Here is a 21,185-nt window from a genome sequence, read left to right as displayed (position 1 = left end):
GAACCCGTGTCCCCTGCATTGGCAGGAGGATTCTTAAGCACTGCGCCACCAGGGAAGTCCAGTTATCTATTTTATATACAGTAGTGTATATATCTCAATCCCAATCTCCCGATTTATTCCCCCCCAGCACTCCCTCCTGGCAACCACAAGTCGGTTCCCTATGTCTGTGACTCTATTTCTGTTCTGGAAACAAGCTCATTTGTACCTTTTTTTTTTTTTTGGTTGAACCATATACCATTCTAAGTGCTCTAGATGACATATACTATCTCACATAATTTCCCAACAATACTACTACTATCCCATTTTAGATATGAGGCAAGAAGTTAAGTAACATGCCCAAGATGACACATACACATATATATATATATTTTTTTCTATGTCATAATATTGACATTCAGTCCAGTAATCCTCCACTGCAACAGCTCCTTTACTTTGCAGTGAAAATTGATTTGTATATTTTTTGCCTCTGAGTCCCTGTGGGATTTTTTTTATTCAAACAGAAAGTCACTAAAATTATAATCATCCTCATCAGTTCACTCAGTCCCTTGTAATTAATTTTTTTTCATCTTGATCTTTTGTTCGTACTTTTATGAATTCATCAGTTTTCCATCAGAGTTCTGAAAATGCTTATTCATTCAGTTCAGCAGTATAGTCAGTTACCAGAAACCTGTACTTGTCAGAGTCTTTTCCATGAATTCCTTGAAGATGAAACCCTTTTATAGGAACATTTTTGCAAAAGCATCAGAGTACACCCAGAACTCTCTGTAAATGACCAAAGACTTAAAAATGACCGCAGTTAAAGATTTGATGAAAGTTCATAATAATGCAGTTGACAAGGAAATTTAGTTATTTCTGAGACATACATTTTAAAGTAATGACTAGAATTATGACTTATAACATTATACCAGAACATATAAGATTTTTAGAAATTTCATGTAGTGTCTGAAACATTTATATTAACATATTTCCATACAAATAACCCAAAGAAAGTTTAGTATTAGTTGTTTTTTTTTGTTTGGTTGGTTTTTTATACTGCAGGTTCTTATTAGTCATCAGTTTTATACACATCAGTGTGTACATGTCAATCCCAATCACCTAATTCAGCTTCCACACATAAGTGATATCATATGATATTTGTCTTTCTCCGTCTGACTTACTTCACTCAGTATGACAATCTCCAGGTCCATCCGTGTTGCTGCAAATGGCATCATTTCATTTTTTTTTTTTTTTTTTATAGCTGAGTAATATTCCATTGTGTATATGTACCACATCTTCTTTATCCACTCCTCTGCTGATGTACATTTAGGTTGCTTCCATGTCTTGGCTACTGTAAATAATGCTGCTATGAACATTGGGGTGCATGTATCTTTTTGAATTATGGTTTTCTCCAGATATATGCTCAGAAGTGGGATTGCTGGATTAGAGGACTTCGTCTTTGGTGAACATTCCTAGCTGCAGAAAAATGTTGTAAAAAGTGACTTTGAGACACTTCCATACATTTGGGGGAACTTCATAGGCACATTTGGATAGTCAGATCTGGAGAAGATTGTCTGGTGAAGCTTCTACCACCTTGTCAAGGTTATAACACTGGGGTTGTAAATGAGTGTTTCTCAAAGTGTGGCATGCTGACATGCATTTTTTATTTCAGTAATTGTAATGTGTATTAGAAAAGTAAAACATAGTAAGCCCTTGATTTCCAGGAATCATGAATTTAAAGAAAAATAGTAAGGGGGATGAAGTGAAAGTGGTATGCAAATGATCAAAATGTGCGAAAGCCTAGACCACGTGATCTCAAAGCCCGTCCAGCTCTGAGTCTCATAAACTATGAGAGTGTTATTCTATTTTCATTTCCTTCCAACCCTCCCACCGCCACGCTAACACCTCTTGTCCGTTAGCACTTTACAGTTTATGTGTGTATTTGCGGGGCCTTTAAAAACTCACGTTTATGTGGTGGCTGTTAAGAGAAGTCTCTTGCAGTCTTAATTATTTCTTTCAGTACGATATGGGAGATCACTACAAGAAAGTCCTTTCCATGTTTAGCGACGATCTCCCTGAAATCGAATAAAGCAAAAAAAAAAAGGGTTTCTGAGATCAGATGCCCTAGCTTTGTGGAAACTAGTTTGAGGAAATATGTTGCATTGAGGACATCAAGGCAGAAAGGATCTTGATTGAGATGGACTCCTCTCCTTGGACCGTCCCAAGTTTTATTCCAAAGCTTTGTGCCTTTGTAAGCTGAGTGGTTTGTGTCTCTCTGTTATTCCTTCAGTGTACTTGCAAGAACAGGTGATTTTTCTTTTATCCTTTAATATTCACATAACTTCCAGCAGACTCATACTCTTGTCTCTCTACTAGACCTTATGTATTTGAGCATAGAGACTATATCTTTGTGCTTTGTGATTAATAAGTGAAGAATTAAAGTATAAGTATCATATAGTTGAGGAACTTTCCCCTAATTCAATTCTAAATGTTCCTAAATACCATCTCTAACACTCTGATTCTCTTGCCTTGTCTGTTTCAGTAAGATTTTCCTGGTGGATCCTTCCTTTTCCTTTGATAACATCTCTTCCTATATTCATCACCAAGCAGCTACTTGCTTTTCTTTTTTCTTCTTTTTAAAATTAATATTATTTTCATCTGAGTAGTATTTGAATACATTTGACAAATCATGTAGTACTGAGTGACCTATAATGCAGATCAACAGTATTTTGCCTCATCCCTCTCTGGCCCCTCATCTAGCTCCCACAGGCACTTCTGATAGATGGCTCTTCTGGTATGCATTTCCATATTTCTAAATAATATACTTATTTGCTTGATTTATCAATTTTGCACATTATCTGTTGACCTCTTATGGACACTCTGGGTTCTTATCCCCTCTCCTCCCACTTTTCTCCTTCCCTTATCCTTCCATTGTAGTGATATCACAGTTTTGGGTTAAACCAGTAGTCAGCTGTTTATGTGATAATAAACACATAAATTTTGTTCACTGCTGAGTGGACAGATTCTGCCCCTGCCCACATTCACCCAGAGTTAATAATTGACCCATGTTTTAATTTGCTTGGTTTCCTACATACCTAATTGTATTTTTCCCCCCCTGAATGATCTGCCCAGTATCAGACACCTGTTAATGTTTTTCTATCAGTTTGACTTTTTTTTCTTCTGGAAACTCCATCCCACCATTCTTTTTCTTCCTGCTCCAGCCCAGACTGGTTCTTCTCCAGTCCTGGTGCAGACCTGTTGTTTGGAACTTCTCTCTGCTTCTCTCCTGTTTCCAGCACCCTGTGTCTTCCTTTTTCTTGCTTTACTCCTTGCTTTGCTTAAGCTTTATTAAGAAAGGTGCACGGGAGGCATATTTTTTGTCTTGGGATGAATTAAAATATCGATATAAAAGCTTTATTTTTGATTGATGAATCGGCCAGGTAGAGAATTCTAGCTGGAAAATTATTTTCTGTTAGAACTTTTATGGCATTTTCCCACTAGCTTTTAGCATCCAATGTTACTGTTGAGAAATCTGATACCATTTTGATTTCTGCTCCATTATATGAAACCTATAGATTTTTTTCTTTTTCTTAAAACTTATAGGATTCTCTCTTTATTCTACAATGATTGTGTTGGATAGTGGGTAGGCCATTTCAATCTCAAGGGTAGTGATATTTATTTCTAGGAATGTTTATTGTCTTTAATAATTTCCTCCTTGTGCTTTCTGTTTTTGGAACTCCTATTAGTCAGTGTTGGACTTTCTAGATTGACTTCCTAATTTTCTGATCTTTTCTACTTTCCATCTTGGTCCTTTTTCCCATTCTGCATAACTTTTCTGACATTATTTTACAACAGTTCTGTTTTTAGCTATTGCAGTATTAATTTATAATAGTTCTTTCTGGTTCTCTCATTCCTTTTTCATAGTATATATATTCTAGTTTCATAGATAAAATCTCTTCTAACACTACTTTGATATTATGATTTTTTGTAAAAAAATTTCTTCTGCTACCTGCCTTGTTGCTACTTCCTGAGCGTGTATGCATGTGTGTTCCTGTACTTGTTTGGTCCCTTCCTTGTTAGAGCTTTACTGACTGTCTGTTCATATTTAAGTTTAAGTGGGGCTTGTTGACTGAGGGCTTTCATATTAGGGTTGTCAAACAGTGAGTCTTTTAATTGGGGTCCCTCAGAATCAGCATCTCAACTTTTCTCTCAACTGCCTGGTGCATCCAGAGAACTCCTGCCTCCTGTGAGGGTGCCTGTGTCTGGTACTCTGGGAGCTGAGTGGGGGAAGGAAGCTGACAGTTAACTCCACAATACATTGTGTACACTTGCCCTTAATCTCCATTTTCAGCCCCTAGATTAACCCTGCTCTCCACTGTGCCTGGATGTCCTGAGTCTGAAACCTGTCTGGTTCAATTTCTCCAGAGAGGGTGCTGGAAGTGTTGGACACTTGGATGTGCAAGGTGGAGAGGAGCCCTGGGAGCCAACCTGTTCACCTCCCCCTTCCCACTACGTGTATTTCCAAGCACTGAGCCTCCCAGGGGTTCTGCTGGGAAATAGGCTTGCCTCTCAGTACCATCCACCTTTGCGGGCCCTTAGTTTAAGTCAGCGGTCCCAGACTTTTTGGTACCAGGGGCCGGTTTTGTGGAAGGCAGTTTTTCCATGGGTGGGGCGGGGAGGGGATGGTTCAGGCGGTGATGCGAGCGATGGGGGAGCAGCAGATGCAGCTTCGCTCGCCGCTTGCCCGCCGCTCACCTCCTGCTGTGTGGCCCGGTTCCTAACAGGCGTCGGACCAGAACCAGTCCACAGCCCCGGGGGCGCTGGGGGCCCCTGGTTTAAGTGCCTCCACTCTGGCAAGTCAGTTATCATTGTTGCTTCTTTCCTGTTCTCCTTGACCTTAATTTCCTTACTGTCATTCTAACGGAGACGCAGGAGGGGGATGAGATAGACACCAAGTTAAATGATCAGTCTTCCTTCAACTTACAGGCTGAACCTCCTTGGAAGAGCAACTGGAAACAGAAGCACGAATCTTTCATCCGTACCCTCCGTCAGGCTCGAGAGGTCCAGCAGGTAATTGCCAAAGGTGGAAACCCCTCCGACCTGCCTCCCATCCTGCCTGCAGAAAATCCAGACTATATTCAGTGTCCTCACTGTAGCCGCCACTTTGCTCCCAAGGTGGCAGAGTGGCACATTCCTAAGTGTAAGACCATCAAGAACCGCCCTCCACCTCCAAGGAAGCACTGCAGTTGAGCAGACAACAGTGGAAACTTCCTTGATAGCCCAGAAGGCTCTGCTTCGCTTCAGCAGTAAATGGGAGTAGAATAATTTGATGCAGAGCAGAAAGAACTAAGACTTTTACATCTCCCAGGTGTGCCTGCAGAGCTGAAATCGGTGAAGAGAGAGAGACCCATTGCTAAGCAGCAGGAGGCAACAGGAAGCCTCAGCTTCCCACTAAATCACCGCCTCCGGCTGGTGTGCCTCATGTTATTGCCCTAAGAACTGATGGGTGAGGACACGTAAGAGTAGCGAGTAGGCTACATTAAAGCTCTCTTCTTGCAAGCCTGATTGTGGTTTGTGCTAGTTAAGTGCCTGCATTTGCTGTGCCTTCTTGCCACTGCCTCTGCATGTATGTCTATGGCTTCTGTTAACTCCTCTTGTTCTTGCAAGAAGTTGGCTCGTTGGTATCAGAGGATCATGGTATCTTATAAAAAATACAGTTTTGCCATAAGACAAATGACCTCCCTGATACATGGTCCTGGCCAAAAGTCAATACAAGTATGGAAGGTTCAGGCGCCAGTATGTCCTAAAGCCTCCCCATGTTGTACTGTGTAATAAAGGGACCCTCATCTTTATGTACAATACTTTACAGGGTAGGGATGGGGAAAAGCACACTATGTCTCTGTAGTTGTTCCTTCCTAATGGATTTCATATGTCAGAAAAAAAAAAAAAAAGGAAGGAAGGAACTTTAGTTTCAGCTATTGCTAGCACTCTGCTTTCAAATCAGGTTGGTTTAATGACTTTTAAAATGAAGCAGCAAAATATACCATCAAAGCAACCTGGGACATTCTGGTGTCACATGTCCCTGCTGATCACATCACAGTAAACTTCTATTCTAGAAAGTAAACTTTGAAGGAAAAGATAGCAGATCTAAAATTTTCTCTGGGCAGAATCATGCCTACTGCAAGTAACCTTCATAATTAGGCCTTCAATAAATGGGTTTGGGGAATTTAAAATTAAACAAATAATAAAATGAGTGAGTCTTAGACTTGTCAAATGGGAGAAGGGATAAGGTAATGTCTGATGGGGGAGAAGCTATCAGTTCAGGTAGGATGAAGCTAACACAACAGATCTGAAATACTAGTAAGATTACTGTCCTGAGAGTATCACTCAAATTGTTAGTTTAAAACACTGGATAAGCTGTGACAAAGTGAGAGAGTGGCATGGACATATATACACTACCAAATGTAAAATAGATAGCTAGTGGGAAGCAGCCGCATGGCACAGGGAAATCAGCTCGGTGCTTTGTGACCACCTAGAGGGGTGGGATAGGGAGGGTGGGAGGGAGGGAGACGCAAGAAGGAGGAGATCTAGGGACATATGTGTATGTATAACTGATTCACTTTGTTATAAAGCAGAAACTAACACACCATTGTAAAGCAATTATACTCCAATTAAGATGTTAAAACAAAACAAACGAACAAAAAAAAAAACACTGGAGAAAAATCACCTAACCTGACCTGGGCAAAGGGGACTGTGCAGACCACAAAACCACATTTACTAAACTACAGATGGCCACTCACTCTTGTTCCATTTCCTCTGCAGCTTCTGCTGAGTGGCTGGGCTAACAGATCAGACCAATTTGATATGCAAGTTTAAGGCTTTAGCTGTGAAGCTGCTAGATGCCAGGCTGAAAAAATGATGTTTTAAAAAACCGCATATATTGCTTTATGCTCTTCATAACTGTTACAAAGAAAGAGAGGTATCACATAATAGGGCCTTTTGGTTGGTCATTCAAAGAAAACTCACAGAGAGACACTGGATATTTAACCCAATATATACATTCTCCAGTCAAGTTTAATGAGGTACCCACTTTAAGTTTCACACTTGATGGTAAAAGCAGTAGGTGACTAGAATGAGTGGTGGCCAAGGTCACACAGTGGTAGCCTGTGGACTGCTTTGCCCCACAGGTATGTTTTATTTGACCGACATAGTATTAAAAATATAACCTGACATTAAAAAATTGGGATATGGAGCATCTTTTGAGAAACTGGAAGTTCTGGAAACCCTGGGCCTGCAACCCTGTATAGCACCAACTGAGTGGGATTTAGAATCAGTTGCTCCTTCCAGATGGGGTGGAGCACGCAGATCACCGCAGCCCCGCCTGGCATGCTTCAATTATTTGCCTTGTCTGCCTGGCCTGCTTCACTTATTTGCCTTGTCTGCCTGGCCTGGAACCCCTGGATGACATTATAAAGGTCACAGACCAGGGGCCTCCAGGGAGAACAAATGTTGTGTGTGTGGGGAGTGCTTTCTTATGCTGCTAGAGGAACAAAGAATAGTCAATGCCATAGTGTTCCCTTCGATCTCAACATGTTTAGGCCTTTGATTGTATCAGGAATATCTATTAGCCTTTTAAATTTAGCTTGATCGGATCTTTGGGAAGAAGAACTTTTTTTCTATCTACATCTCTTCCTAGATAGCAGAGGATGACAGAGGATAAATAAATGCTGCTTGTTAATGTCCGTGTTTTATACTACTTTATCCAAGAAACTTTAGTGCAAGTAGATGCTATAAATTTTAAAGTTCAAAAGGTTAAGCAATGAGAAAAGATCTTACGGTGAAACTCACTTCGTTAAAAAGTATACGCGGTGTATTGAATGCAGCACAGCACCTTTGGCCAACATTTGCTTTAGGTCATCAGTTTGTCACTTTTCACAACTACACAGGAGGTAGCAGAGATGTGATATAGTGTTTTTCTCCCTAATGTTCGTAATTCTGTGAGGGAGGTTTAGTGATCAGCATGTTTATTTCCATAGTTAATCACTGAAGCAATAAATGATTTTTTTGCTTTGTGGCAGGAAGGAACTTGTTTCGTAGTCCTGACTACAGCCCACTCTGCCCTGACTCTATCATGAATAATATTTCTTTGAAGGCCCAAGGATGCTTATTTGAAACAATTCATTTACAATACATCCTTGCACCAGAGTTGTTCTATTATGAATGTTTCCAAATATTCGGCAAAATCAAATGAAATGTGAGTTAAGTCTGCTCTTGCTCTAAACTTTAGTGAAATGTTCAGCCAAGAGAAGTTACAACTTGGCTATGCCAGGGAGACCAAACACAGTTCAGCCTTTGTGAGGGAAAACAGTTTTACAAACATAAACTGGCAGTACCTTGAAAAAGCCCACTGTGGAGATAAGTACAAGACATGACCCTTCCTCTTTTAATGGCTCATCTTTTTCTCCTTCTGCATTTTAAGCACTATATTTTAGAAGTTCTGGGGGAAAAAAAGTTGTAGCAGCAAAAATGATTCTATTAGTAAGAAAAAGAAACTGGCAAGAAGCAAAGATTATTTCTGTGCAAAAGTCCCTTGCATTGTTTCTGTTACAAGACCATTTATTTCTTTATTTATATAAAGACTCACTGAATTAAAAATTCACGAAGGCCTAGAGTCTGTGTGTTTTATCCCCAGTGACTAAGGTCCATGCGTAGGCTCACTGAGGCATAGCACTGATTGAGAGTTTAAATGTTTATTTAAAACAGAAATGTCAAACCACTCCACCCTCAACCTTTCAAACATCTGGCTAACAATAAGCTAATTCTTCAGCAACAATATCAGAGCAGAGGAGTAACTCAGGTTATACTATAACTCAAAAGCAATACTACTGGAAAACTTAAAACACCTAGCACTACATAAAGAAGAAAAGTAGGATGCAATTTAAGAGAATTAGCTACAGAAAACCATTCAAAGGCATTTCTGCTGCCTCACCTTTTACTTTTTATCTGATGCATGGCTACCACCTTTGAACTGGTTTCTGTTTGCGTAGCTTTTTGGTGGGAAAAATCATATGGCTATCCCAGGCACAATTTGGCAAAGTGCAAATTGTCTCTAAGGCACAGAACTTAGAATCTCGGCCAGATTAACAGCAAACCTAGACTTCCCAAGGGAACGTGGTAGAGAAAACGACCCCAGCGTTCCACTGCTAGAGTGACTTCCCCTCCGGACCAAGAGCCCAGCTCTCACCCTCCCTTCAGTGCTCACTTTCATCCCATAGTCTCAGCAACATGCCCATGTTCCTCGGTTCCATGGCAGAAGCAATACTTATGATTAACACCCAAAATGACCCTGCCTCTCAGGCCTGCTGAGGTGGTGAGCATGAGGGATACAGGAACGTGAAAGGCCAGTCAGTCCTTAAAAAAAAAAAAAAAAATCAAAGTTGCATTTACATGATGAATCAAAACCCATTGTTAGGGTTTGTTGCAAACCCCAAGTCCCCAGAACTTGTAACTTTAATCCAGGGTTGGCCCCTTCCCTTATTTTAAGAAAAGGCTTCAGTGATTACATTAGTACCATTGTACTAGGCTTCCCAGAATTGAGAAAACAATGGGAATATTAAACCAAAGAAGATCCCATTGAATAGAGTTGCCCATCCCCAGCTGAGGGGTTTTCCCGGAGCAGCAGCCTTTACACCACCAGTTTTAGGGAAATGGCAAAATTTCCATTGCACAGGTCCTTCCAAAATATTAAACAGATATCAAACATTCATTTTTTGGTTGGGGAAAAATGAAACAAAAATTAATTTAGCTCTTTCTAGGGAGGTAGGATATGAGACTCATCAAGGCAGCTCCTGTGACTCAAAATACTAAAGGCCAGGTGGAAACACAACGCTCACATCCTTAAGTGAAACCATCAAACGTTTCTAGGACACTTTCTCTCTCCGGGAAAGCTAGCTTGCTCCCGTCTACAAGGACATGAAGACACGGGGATCAGAAGGGAGCTCTCAGCCAAATTCCTCTCACTTGGCAGGCTCCTCCTGTTCTGCTAGGCTTCAGGGACTACCTGGTCTGGGGGCTGGCTTTGGGCCACTCAAGTAGGAAAGATGATACAGATTCACTGATATGGCTTCATAAAACACCAAAAGGGGAAACACACTGACTAGACATACAGAAAGGGAGCGGTTGGAGCTGCTGATGTCAAGATTAGAACCCTAAGAGCCATGAAGGCAGAGGCACAAGAAGTCTTCTCAGGGGCAGAAGACTCAGTCACTCTAGGCCCTCTCGAAGACACTGAGTAGAGGCAGCTGAAGGAGGGCCTCCCCTCACAGTTTCCTCTGAAGTCCATTCTTACTGCCCCACAGACTCAATTCTCTACGAGACGCTTCATCTCTCAGAGGAATCTTCCAAAGCTAGGAAATCCCACCCTGCATTGGCCACAGCCTCACACTCCTGCTGTGTGACAAGGAGGGACCTACCCTTCTTTCTCTACTCCTCAATGAAGAAGTCTCACTCAACCCTCAGAGGAAAAGCAACCTAAGCCCACTGTTCCTCCTCAAGCATTTAGCTGCACAAAATAATTGAACTTTCTGAAAACAAGCTGGAGATGGACTCCACCAGACATACTTTCCTGGACTAAGGCTCCTGAGAGGGCTTAGAACACTTCACCACTCTCCAGATGACCCTGGATGGGCCACACCTGGTTCCAGCCCACTCCAGTTTTACACTTTAACCTCCTCCACCCAGAGGTGCAATGCCTGGTGTTGAATTCCCAAGGCAGCTTCCAATTAATGGTGAAAATGGTAAGTGGGATGTAAGCTGCTACCAGCAAAATTAAGGTGAGCATTGTGTCTCCTCTTCAAAGGTGGGATCACCAGATGAGGTACAGAGCTGCTGTTGCTATGGCAGTCACTGAGGACAAAGCCAGGGCCATGGGGCCCTTCCATTCTCCAACACAAAACCACTCCTAGATCCTATCTAATAGGCAATGCTACTCTCCAAGTGTACATGGAAAGTGCTTCAGAGCCTCCGCCTCGCGCTCCTTGTCTGCAAGTGAACGAAGCCAGGAAAGCGCTCTCTGCGTTCAGTAAGTGTGCTGTGAAGGTCTTTGGATTCCAGTTTCCTGGAGGCTATACAGGCTCAGGAGACTAGAGGCTGGGTCTACAGGAGTCTGTTCCCAGGAGGCACCAGGAATCTGAATCTAAATCAGGCTTTGGATCCATTTCCATCTCTTCCTTTGCTGTCTGAGTTCCTTTGGAATGCATCCCCACCTGTCCAGATAAAACACAGTTCCAGGTTAACAACATTGCCACCTAGTTACAGCATTTCAGGACTAGATTTTCAATGCCCACCTCTAAGAATGTGTAGCCATGGTTTTGTGAGAAGCTCATACTACTACCTTAATAATAGGACCTTAGATAAAGTCCACACCTGTACATTTGTTGCAGGTAGGGTGACCAAGTGTCGTGGTTTGCCCAGGACTGCAGGATTTTCTGGGATGCAGAACTCTTCAGTTTGAAAACTCAAACAGCCCTAGGCAAAACAATCCTCCTCCCTCCTACAGCTGCCAATCACTCCATGCTTACTTCAAGTGTGTATATTACTTTCCAAAGTACGTTCACAGACATTATTTCATCTAATTCTCAAAACAACCATACAACAACTATTTTCTTCTTTCAGGTGAGAACCAGGGCTCACAGAAACAAAGTAATTTGTCCAAACACATAAACCTGGTAAATGGCAAAGCCAAGGTTGACAGTATTTCCCTAACCTAGTTCACTCTATATAGAGCAATACTATGGCCCTTTAAAAACGACTCAAGGGCTTCCCTGGTGGCGCAGTGGTTGAGAGTCCGCCTGCCGATGCAGGGGACACAGGTTCGTGCCCCGGTCCGGGAAGATCCCATATGCTGCGGAGTGGCTGGGCCCGTGAGCCATGGCCGCTGAGCCTGCGCGTCCGGAGCCTGTGCTCCACAAAAGGAGAGGCCACAACAGTGAGAGGCCTGCGAACCGCAAAAAAAAACCAACAAAAAAACGACACAAGCAGCATCACCGGTGAAGTATTTTTACCAAAAATGTTTTAACTTGAACCTAATCAAGCCTTAAGTCTAACTTCCAGTTTACAGAAATGACAGGGTGACAAAAGAATAAGATAAGCAATGTCTCAGGAAAATAAGGCAAATCCAGAATGTAGGACATTCTGTTAAACAACTGACGCTGTTTCTTCAACAAACCAATGCCATGGAAATTTTTTTTAAAAACGGGGGTAGATGACAACAAAAATAATCGCACAAGACTTCTAAGAAATGATAAAACTTTATGTAAGAACATAAAGGAAGACTTGAATAAATAACTATTCAAGGCTGGGAAGACTCAGCATTACAGACAAGTCAACTCTACTCAAATAAAGATATAATTCAAAGCAAATCTAATAAATTCCAATATAAATACCAAAGGGAGTTTTGAGAAATTTCACTTTTGAGGAATTCTAAGATTCATACAGAAGAAGCAATGTGCAAAAATAGCCAATGTAACCCCAGAAAAGAACAAAAAGGAGCACAGGACTTTCCTTACTGGGAATCAAGACATTCAAAACTCTAGTATTTTAAATAGGACTAATTAAATAGCTCAAGGCAACAGAAAAGAGAGCCTAAAAATGAACCCGTGTGTATTTGGATATTTACAATATATTAAATGTGATCTTTCAAATCAGTGAGGGAAGTATGGATCACTGAATAAAACAATTTAAAAATGTTAAAAAAAAAAGGGGGGTAGAAGTGGTGATGGAATTGTTCTAGATTAAAAGAAATAAGAAACATAATAGTGTAAAAGGGGGTTCTTGACTGGTTTCTGGTCTAATAAAAAGAGTTATAAAGGACATTTTTATGGGAAAACTGGGAAAATTTGAGTATCAACTGGGTACTAGATGAGAATTGAGAATACTAGTGTTATTTTTGTTAAGTGTGATAATAGTACTGTGGTTCTCCAGAAGAATGACGTCTTTATTTTTAGATATGTGTAATAAAGTATTTAGGGAGGCTATGTCATGACTTTCATAATTTACTTGAAAATGGTTTAGCAAAAAAAGAAAAAGGAAAAAATATACATGCACATACACACACTCATATTTCAAATACACAGATAAATACCTACACATATTTTAAACATACACAGACACAAACACATTTGAAATAATTACAGCAACATGTTAACAACGGTTGAACCTAGATGGTGGATGTCCACTGAACTGTAATGTTTAAAGTTTTTCATAATAAGTAGAAGAAAAAGCAAAGGTAACAAAAATACAATGGAAGTTAGGTGATGAAATGATTCAATCCAGGTGCCTGAAGAAGGACCAAGCATCTGGGATTAATTACAAACATTACATCATCAAAAGGTAAGCACTTGCAAAGAAGTAAGCCTATTTCAGGCACTGGTGTTTTGTTTCTGTGATTCTTCAAAACAGAATTAGAAATTCAATTATCCTTTTAATGCTCTCACCTGCTGCCCTCCTTCTAATTTCTTGTTCAGCTTCTGTAGCTGCGTAAAAATCTGAAGGTTTTCTTGCTGTAACTTCTGTTGTTCAGCCAGACACTTCAACACCAGACCCTGCAATCTCTCAACCTCCACCTGCAGAGTGCTGCATGCACAGGTAGGAGTCAAGGGTGTTCCCTTCCCAGCGCATGTTCCTGCAGGATTCAGCCGAGGTGGCTAGAGAGACAGGAGAAAAGGGTCATAGGAGGTTCTGCCCGGATGCTACAGCTCCCCAATCCAAATGTCCTCTAAGTGCTACCAGATTTTACTTTTAAAATAACAATATAAAACACATATACACGAAGTAAATGGAAGAGAAACTGAAAACTGCTGGGATTACAATAGAACCTGGCTCTAACATAACAGAGCAAGAGAACTCTCAGTGCCTCGGTCTGCATTATGGTAAGGTAAAAGAATAATCATCTATTTTGGAGAACTTTGTGAAAAATTTTAAAGTCATTGATATCTTCCTATTTAAAATGCTGAAGTGAGAGAATGCACTATTTGGTTTGGAACAAGTTTTTCTTTTCTTTTTTCTTTTTTGCACGCCAGCTTTCTCTAGTTGTGTCAAGCAGGGGCTACCCTTCGTTGTGGTGTGTGGGCTTCTCATTGCCGTGGCTTCTCTTGTTGCGGAGCACGGGCTCTAGACGTGCGGGCTTCAGTAGTTGTGGCACAAGGCTCAGCAGTTGTGGCTTGTGGGCTCTAGAGCGCAGGCTCAGTAGTTGTGGCGCACTCTACTCTATGTGCTCCATGGCATGTGGGATCTTCCCAGATGGAACAAGTCTTTCTGACCACAGTGAGGATACCATGATTCAAAGGGTCAATATTCATGAAATGTAGTGGATCACACTTTAGAAGAGATTTAAGAGGTGTTCAGTAAATAGGATCGCCAAAACAATTCAAGACGGCTAACTGACAGAGGAATTAAAATGTTTACCTTGAAGTTTCAAAGGCTTTATTTCCTCTTCTGGGAAGCTTTTCAATTATCCTAGCCTGGATTTTTCTCCCTTCTTCTACTGTACTTTGTTTATAGGAAGGGTCAACAAATGATAGCCCATGGGCCAAATCCAGCCTACTGCTTGTTTTTATAAATAAAGTTTTATTGGAACATAAGCATGCCCATTCATTATGCATTATTTTTGGCTGCTTCTGTGTTACGATATCAGTATTGAATGGTTGCAAGAGACTGTATGGTCCGCATAGCCTAAAATAATTACTATGTAGCCCTTTAGAAAAAGTTTGATGATCCCTGGTTTACAGTTTTATTGAGATATTTACCACAATTTGATTTCTACCAAAGTTAGGTATACATGCATTGCTCCCCCAGTAGACTACAAGTATTATTTCTTACTTACATTTAGAACCTCCAACCTACCCTAGCAGTGTCATGAAAAGTTGGATTTGAATTTTGGAATTTCAGTTTTGGTACTTCTGAGGCAGAGAGAAAAGAAAGACAATCATCTGGTATAGAAAGATGGGGGCCTGTCAGAAATGTGAAAGGGTAGATACTTTTCCACAGAAATCAGTTTCGCCTTGCATACAGGCTTTAAGCACTACTGAACAGACAGTATGAGTTGATGCTGGGCAGCTGGGAAACCAATGAAGCTACAGGGGAAGACAGTGAGGCCAGGAGAAGTGGGCAGAGCTTACAGCCACTGTTTACCTAGTTGTGATTTAAAGGCAAAAGCTCAGTTACCCAGGCTCCTTCTGGGGGCTTGTGTTCCAAAGGAGCTTCAGAGCCCACCTTGAGTCCTTGTAGCTCTTCGTAGGGCAGAGTATCTTTCTCAGATTCTGAAAAAGCTGCACTTAGGGGGGATGGGCTGTCAGGCATAGGGATGAATTCTGCATTTTCCAGCTCCTATGTATAAAAGAAAGAATCTCATCAGTTCTGTTTGAGCCATTTACTTTCGACCAAATTCCCTTCTTGCTATAGCTTTCACTCTGTCGTGACATCAGCACCCTCTAGTGGAGCAGGACAGTTGTGGTTACAACATAGCTCGCCCTACCTGTCAATATCCTGCCATTCCTTCCTCTGAGGAGTGAACAGTGAAGCGAATTCAAACTCAAATCCAAGAACATTTTGGAGTGTCTGACATGTTTCTCTAACACACTCAGTCTACACAGGCTATTCAGTAAGTTGGGAAGCTCTAAGGTAATGGCAGTGAGGCCAACTGCCAGGTTGCTAAAGGCTGACCTAAAGCTTTAGACAGAACTGTGTGCTGCTTCCTCCATTCATATTCCTATGTAGCTGTCAAGTTTAATCTTATTATAGAGGGAGCTTTAAATCTACACGTTCTCTCTTTGGTGGGGGGCGGGTAAAAAATTTAAAATTTCTCTAACTATAAATGTTGACTGTAGAAAATGTGAAAATACAGATGGGCAAAGGGAGATGATAAAAATCACCAGTAATTCCATCACTCATAGATAACCACTGTTAAGCATTTCTCTACCATAAGGCATTCCAATTGCCCCAATATTCTACTTCTACGAACCACAGTACAAAATCTAGAAGCTTAATCTTTGCATGCGTGTATTACAAAAACTGCCTTCAAGGAAGGCTGCATTAATTTCCATTCATTTAAGTAATACAGGTATGAGCACATCTTATACCTTTTCTTGTCAGGAAGAAAAAGGATTAGAGATTTGGTGATTTCGATTCAGGTAGAAATCAGAAACCTAGATGCCTGCTGCAAAAAGCTTGGATAGGACATGGGAAACAGATCCTTTCTAGTCCCTACAGAGGTACCTCTACCAAAGGAATTACCTTTCGAAGCCAGCCAGGACAGGAGCTGCTGGCCCCACTACTGATCCTCACAGCCTCCGTGGGACTGACTAAACCTTCCATTCCTCGGTCTGCTTCCATTGTTCCTCGGAAGCCTCCACTTGGATCAGGAGTTTCAGATTCCTGCTGACTGTCCTCCTCTTCTCCCCTACCGCCACCGCTGCCACCTCCTGGGCTAGAGCTCTGAACCACTGACAGATACACAGCACAGAAATAGAAAGCTTTGCTATGCAGCAAGATTTACCATCTGATAGCCCCACCGACCCCCGGAGAGGTTCCTAGAGTTGCGTGAAGCAGAACAGCAACAGTGTAAATCAGATACTTGGGACTAAATTTTTAGTTTTTATACAAGGTATTGTGTATCAGTATCTTTATAGCAATATTCACTTCTACTTTCCAAACTTGCTTATCCTTACGTCCACAGCAGATTATCAATGTTCTACCGCATTACTGAATACTCACCCCAACCACAGCATCCATGCCTTAACAGATATACCCAGACTCCAGCATCCTTCATAGAGGTTCACCTTATATACAAAGCTTTTTCACATTTGAGCCAAACACCTCTTAAAGTTGCCAGATAAACTCACCATTATCTCCCTTTCTGGGGAAACACCTGAATGGAGAAGTCCTCAACCATTAAATTCATTAAATTCTTTAATGACTATTCGTAAGAATTTTAAAAATATGATGGCTGGTTCTTTAAATATCATGCAGCATATTCCAAGTTACATTTAATGAAGATGAGTTGATGTACAGTCAGGAAATGACACTAAGCTTTAATATGAGCCAAAGAAAAATATAACTAAGAAAGTAATTTGCCAAAGCTAAAAGAAAAAAAAATTGCATGGTATATTCTAAAGTTAAATGTAAAAGCTTATTTACGATCACCAGCTAAGCTGGCTTGAGGACTGACTATGCCACACTGCGATCCTACCGAAGCAGCAGAACTGTAGATGCCAAAATAACCTCTTAAGCTTGCTTTTTTGTTTTAAATGGCTTTTAATAATTACGTTACATTTGACATACACATTAAGACTATTTTTAACATATGTGTAAGTTTTGATGCCTAACAAAATAACCATACATGCATCTACTACGTGAAAGTACAATTAGTTTCCAATACGGTAGCCATTAGCCAAATATGGTTATTTAAATTTAAACAGAATGAAAAATTCAGTTCCTCAGTCGCAAGAGCCACTTTTCAACTGCTCAACAGCCACACGTGGCTGGTGGCTATTACACTGGACAGCACAGACATAGAACATTTCCATTATCGCAGAAAAAGCTATGGGACAGGGCTGAACAAGAATAATACCTGTTTTGCTCCATCTGCCTTGTGAATTCCTTCCTTCTCTGGCCTCCTACCTATATATAACTACTCTGATTAATTTTGTATTTTTCATTTCTTCTTGCAAAAAAAAAAACTTTATCACATACTTAGGTATCCTTAAGCAATATATTATTTATTTTGCTTGTTTTTGAACTTTATAAAAAGGCATGTAGTCTGCTGCAACTTGCTTTTTACATTTCACATTATGGAAATATTTGTAGATGTTGTTCATTTTAACACATATAATATTCCATTGGATGGTTATAACATAGTCAACCAACAAATATTTACTGAGCATTTACCATTTGCCAGGCATTCTTCTAGGCAATGTGGATAAAATTATTGAATAAAAAAGACAAAAATCGTTGCCCTTACAGAGTTTATATTTTCCAGACAATGGACATGTGCTTTTAATCTTAAGTTTTTCCTTTAAATACTGTTCTAGTAAAACAGAGCTGTAATATAACAGCTGTGCTTAGCAAAAAGGTGAGCAATGGGTTACTAAAGGAAACTAATAAAAGGTATGATGTGTGTTTGTGTAAACTAGAGCTCAACAAGTCTAGATCAGATTTTCAACTGTCTTTTTGGGGGATTAGTCTGCTTTCATTCTGGGTCTTCATCTGTTTTGATTGCACAAAACATCAGAATCCAGTTCTGAGACATCAAAGACTACAGGTACCCTAGCAAATGGAAAACCAGAAGGAACACAGATTCAATTTCCTAGCATGGCCCCAAATAAGAGAACCATGAAGAAAGCAGCCAAAGGAAAAGTATTAGAGAGGTTTGGGCTGATTTTCCCAACTACACTGAAAGTTCAGCCAACTTTTAATTCTAAGGGCTTATTCTGAAGGACTACTTCTATAGACTGGAATACCCCTGGGAACACTATGGAAGTAAAGGGTAGACAGAACCCATAGCCCCTAGCATTGAAAGGAAAGGAACAGTACGTAAGTCACAACACAATGTTGGGCAAGCCACGTAATTACTCCCACATGTGTGGTGGCAAAGATGTACTCTCCCTCTGACCGCAATGTAGAAGTCGTAACTTATTGTGAAATCTACCAAACTATGACCTTCCCTCTTGATCACTGTATTCCTCATTTCCCAGAGATACTTCCTATTTCCTTTTTTGGGAGACTGCACGGAATTCAACCCAAAGACTCACACCTCAGAAAACCACTGGTACCTGAGATACTGCTACTTACCAGTTCCGATGGATAAACCACTGCTATTCGAACGGATGGTCTTAGAATTCAATACTTTCTCTGAGGAAAAATATTCAGTAGGTAAGCATGGTTTACAGCCAGAGACAGGAAAAGTGACAGCCTAGGATAGAAAGTTAATCTAGGAGACAACTGCTATCTCTCATACCAGATAAAAATATTATAAGCCAAGCACCAATAGCTACTCTATATTCAACTATGTAGCAATTCTCCACCTTAACTGTTCTTTGGAATCACCTGGGAAGCTTTAGAAAGTAGCAATGCCTAGGTTCCACCCCAGAGGTTCTGATTTAATTGGTCAGGACAATGGGATTTCTAAAAACTCCTCAAGGGATTCTAACGCACAGCCAAGGTTGTGAACCACTGACCTAAAGAATGAACTTGTAAACCTTCCCACAGACCTTTATAATTTGTTCATAACAAAGGAATCTTTATGCAGGAGGCAGTTATGATTTAGTTTCTTTTTAAAGGTGTACTGTATGTTTCTCACAAAAGCATGAGCACAGATAAACTAATTAGTGGACTACTAGAAGTAAATTCTACCGCAAGGGGGTCAGAGCCCTTATGTTATCATAAGACAGCAAACAATGTTCTATTCCTACCACTAGATATGGTATCACTGACAATTATTAAGACTTACACGAGTAGCTTCTTTTCTTCAGGACACTTCTGTTTGCCAGAATGTGACCATTAGTAACTTAGGTGTGGGTCTATCCTCTGTCAAAGCCTCCTAACCAACACATATGGAGCCCTTACCAACAATGAGAATGGTGTGCCAGCCTCGGCAAGATAAGTCTGGGACGTGATGCAGAGATCCAAAGATAGGCCGAGGCCATGAAGTGCAGATATCAGAGCCATGCGGTCTCTCTGTGGGGGTCATTGCCAGGCGACCATTACCACCATTGCCCCAGGCAAAAATGTGATTATCTAGACAAAAAAAATTAAACAGCAGACAATTGAACAGAACACTGGCTTCCCAACTCTTTTGGGTTCCCCATCTTTATGCCCTAGAGCTAAAAAGATTTTCCACCATGTACAAAACAAGGGAAAGCTATTTATTCCCCTATATAAAGCCTAAACAACTCCTGATGCCACCCAGGTAAAAATGACCACCGCTCCTACATGCTGCCATCTATTCATTCACTCATTCAACATTTTTGGTCATTCATTCAAATAATTATTGGGCATCTACTTCATGATAGGCACTGCCTGAGGTGCTAGGAAGAGAGCAGAGAACAAAATAAAGTTGCTGCCCTTGTGGAACTGACATTCTAGTGGGGAGAGACTGATAAATAAATTACTTCAGGTAGCATTAAGCGCTAAGAAGGAAGATAAACAATAAAGAAAAGTGGAGATAAACAGTAATAGTAGGGTATCATTACTTTAGACAGGGTAGTCAGAGAAGTACTTGTTGATACTTGAGCAGAGACCTGATTGAAGTGGGAGAGAACCAGGTGGGTATCTAGGGGAAGAGCTTTCCAGGCAGAGGGAATAGCAAAGTGCAAAGTATGTATCACAAACACAACACAGAAGTTCTCTGCAGCTGAAGCAAAGTAAAGGAGGGGACGGTGGCCACAGAAGAGGTCAGGAGGTGACTGGAGTCTGGGTCATGCAGGCCATTCCAATGACTTTGGTTTTTACTGTTTGAGATAGGAAACTAGTAGAGATTCTGAACAGTAGGTATTTAAAAGGATCCCCTAGGCTACCATGAGGAGAACTGACTGCAGGGGCCCAAGGATGGAAGCAGGGAGATCAGTTGTAATAGTGAAGATGGTAAAAAGTGGTTGGATATATTCTGAGGATAATCTATAGAATTTGTGAATGGATGGGACGTGGGGTGTAGGATAGAGCTGCCATTTTCTGAAACAGGAAGGCTGCAGGAGGAACAGGTTTGAAAAGATCGGAAATTTGAATACAGTAAGTTTGTTTGAGATGCCCATTAGGCATGAATCAGGACCAACGTGGGAAGACCGGGCTATAAAGCCACTTTATCTTTAGACATCCAAATCAAGGGACTGTTGAATCAGTGAGTCTAGAAGTCAGGTACAGTAATTAAAGCTATCAGTGCACAGGGAAGATTTAAGGTAATAAGCTCAATTAGATAATAAAGGGAGAGGGACTTCCCTGGTGGCACAGTGGATAAGACTCTGCGCTCCGAATGCAGAGGGCCCGGGTTTTATCCCTGGTCAGGGAACTAGATCCCACATGCATGCCACAACTAAGAGTTCACATGCCGCAACCAAGGAGCCCGGGAACTGCAACTAAGGAGCCAACCTGCCACAACTAAGACCTGGTGCAACCAAATAAATGAATAAATAAATATTAAAAAAAAAAAAAAAGGGAGA

At 40.9% G+C, this 21,185-nt stretch overlaps 2 protein-coding genes across 4 annotated transcripts in view; one reads left to right on the top strand and one right to left on the bottom strand.

Annotated features, from left to right (window-relative positions):
* Positions 1 to 5,807, top strand: part of ZC2HC1C (zinc finger C2HC-type containing 1C) — a 9,330-nt gene extending 3,523 nt beyond the window's left edge. Inside the window, exon 3 of the mRNA XM_024737754.1 lies at positions 4,963 to 5,807. Coding sequence (XP_024593522.1) covers positions 4,963 to 5,226 — 264 coding nt within the window. The 3' untranslated portion in view covers positions 5,227 to 5,807. The remainder of the gene's footprint in view (positions 1 to 4,962) is intronic.
* Positions 5,808 to 7,016: 1,209 nt separating this feature from the next.
* NEK9 (NIMA related kinase 9) overlaps positions 7,017 to 21,185 on the bottom strand; it is a 39,691-nt gene continuing 25,522 nt past the window's right edge. The window contains exons 17-23 of one of the 3 annotated variants that reach the window (XR_003002245.1): positions 19,597 to 19,767; positions 18,823 to 18,882; positions 16,267 to 16,475; positions 15,199 to 15,360; positions 13,470 to 13,679; positions 10,796 to 11,240; positions 7,017 to 9,387 (exon numbers count right to left, since the gene is read on the bottom strand). Coding sequence is in view for 2 of the 3 variants with exons in the window: in XM_024737825.1 (XP_024593593.1) it covers positions 11,118 to 11,240; positions 13,470 to 13,679; positions 15,199 to 15,360; positions 16,267 to 16,475; positions 18,823 to 18,882; positions 19,597 to 19,767 (935 nt within the window). In the remaining variant the exon portion in view is untranslated. Of the gene's footprint in view, positions 11,241 to 13,469; positions 13,680 to 15,198; positions 15,361 to 16,266; positions 16,476 to 18,822; positions 18,883 to 19,596; positions 19,768 to 21,185 lie in introns of all 3 variants that reach the window. The other 2 variants (XM_024737825.1, XM_024737826.1) reach the window with 2 other exon arrangements.

The sequence above is a fragment of the Neophocaena asiaeorientalis genome, unplaced genomic scaffold (genome assembly GCF_003031525.2).
Source record: "Neophocaena asiaeorientalis asiaeorientalis breed wild unplaced genomic scaffold, Neophocaena_asiaeorientalis_V1.1 scaffold49, whole genome shotgun sequence".
Lineage (NCBI taxonomy): Eukaryota > Metazoa > Chordata > Mammalia > Artiodactyla > Phocoenidae > Neophocaena > Neophocaena asiaeorientalis.
This window is presented reverse-complemented; position numbering and strand designations above follow the sequence as displayed.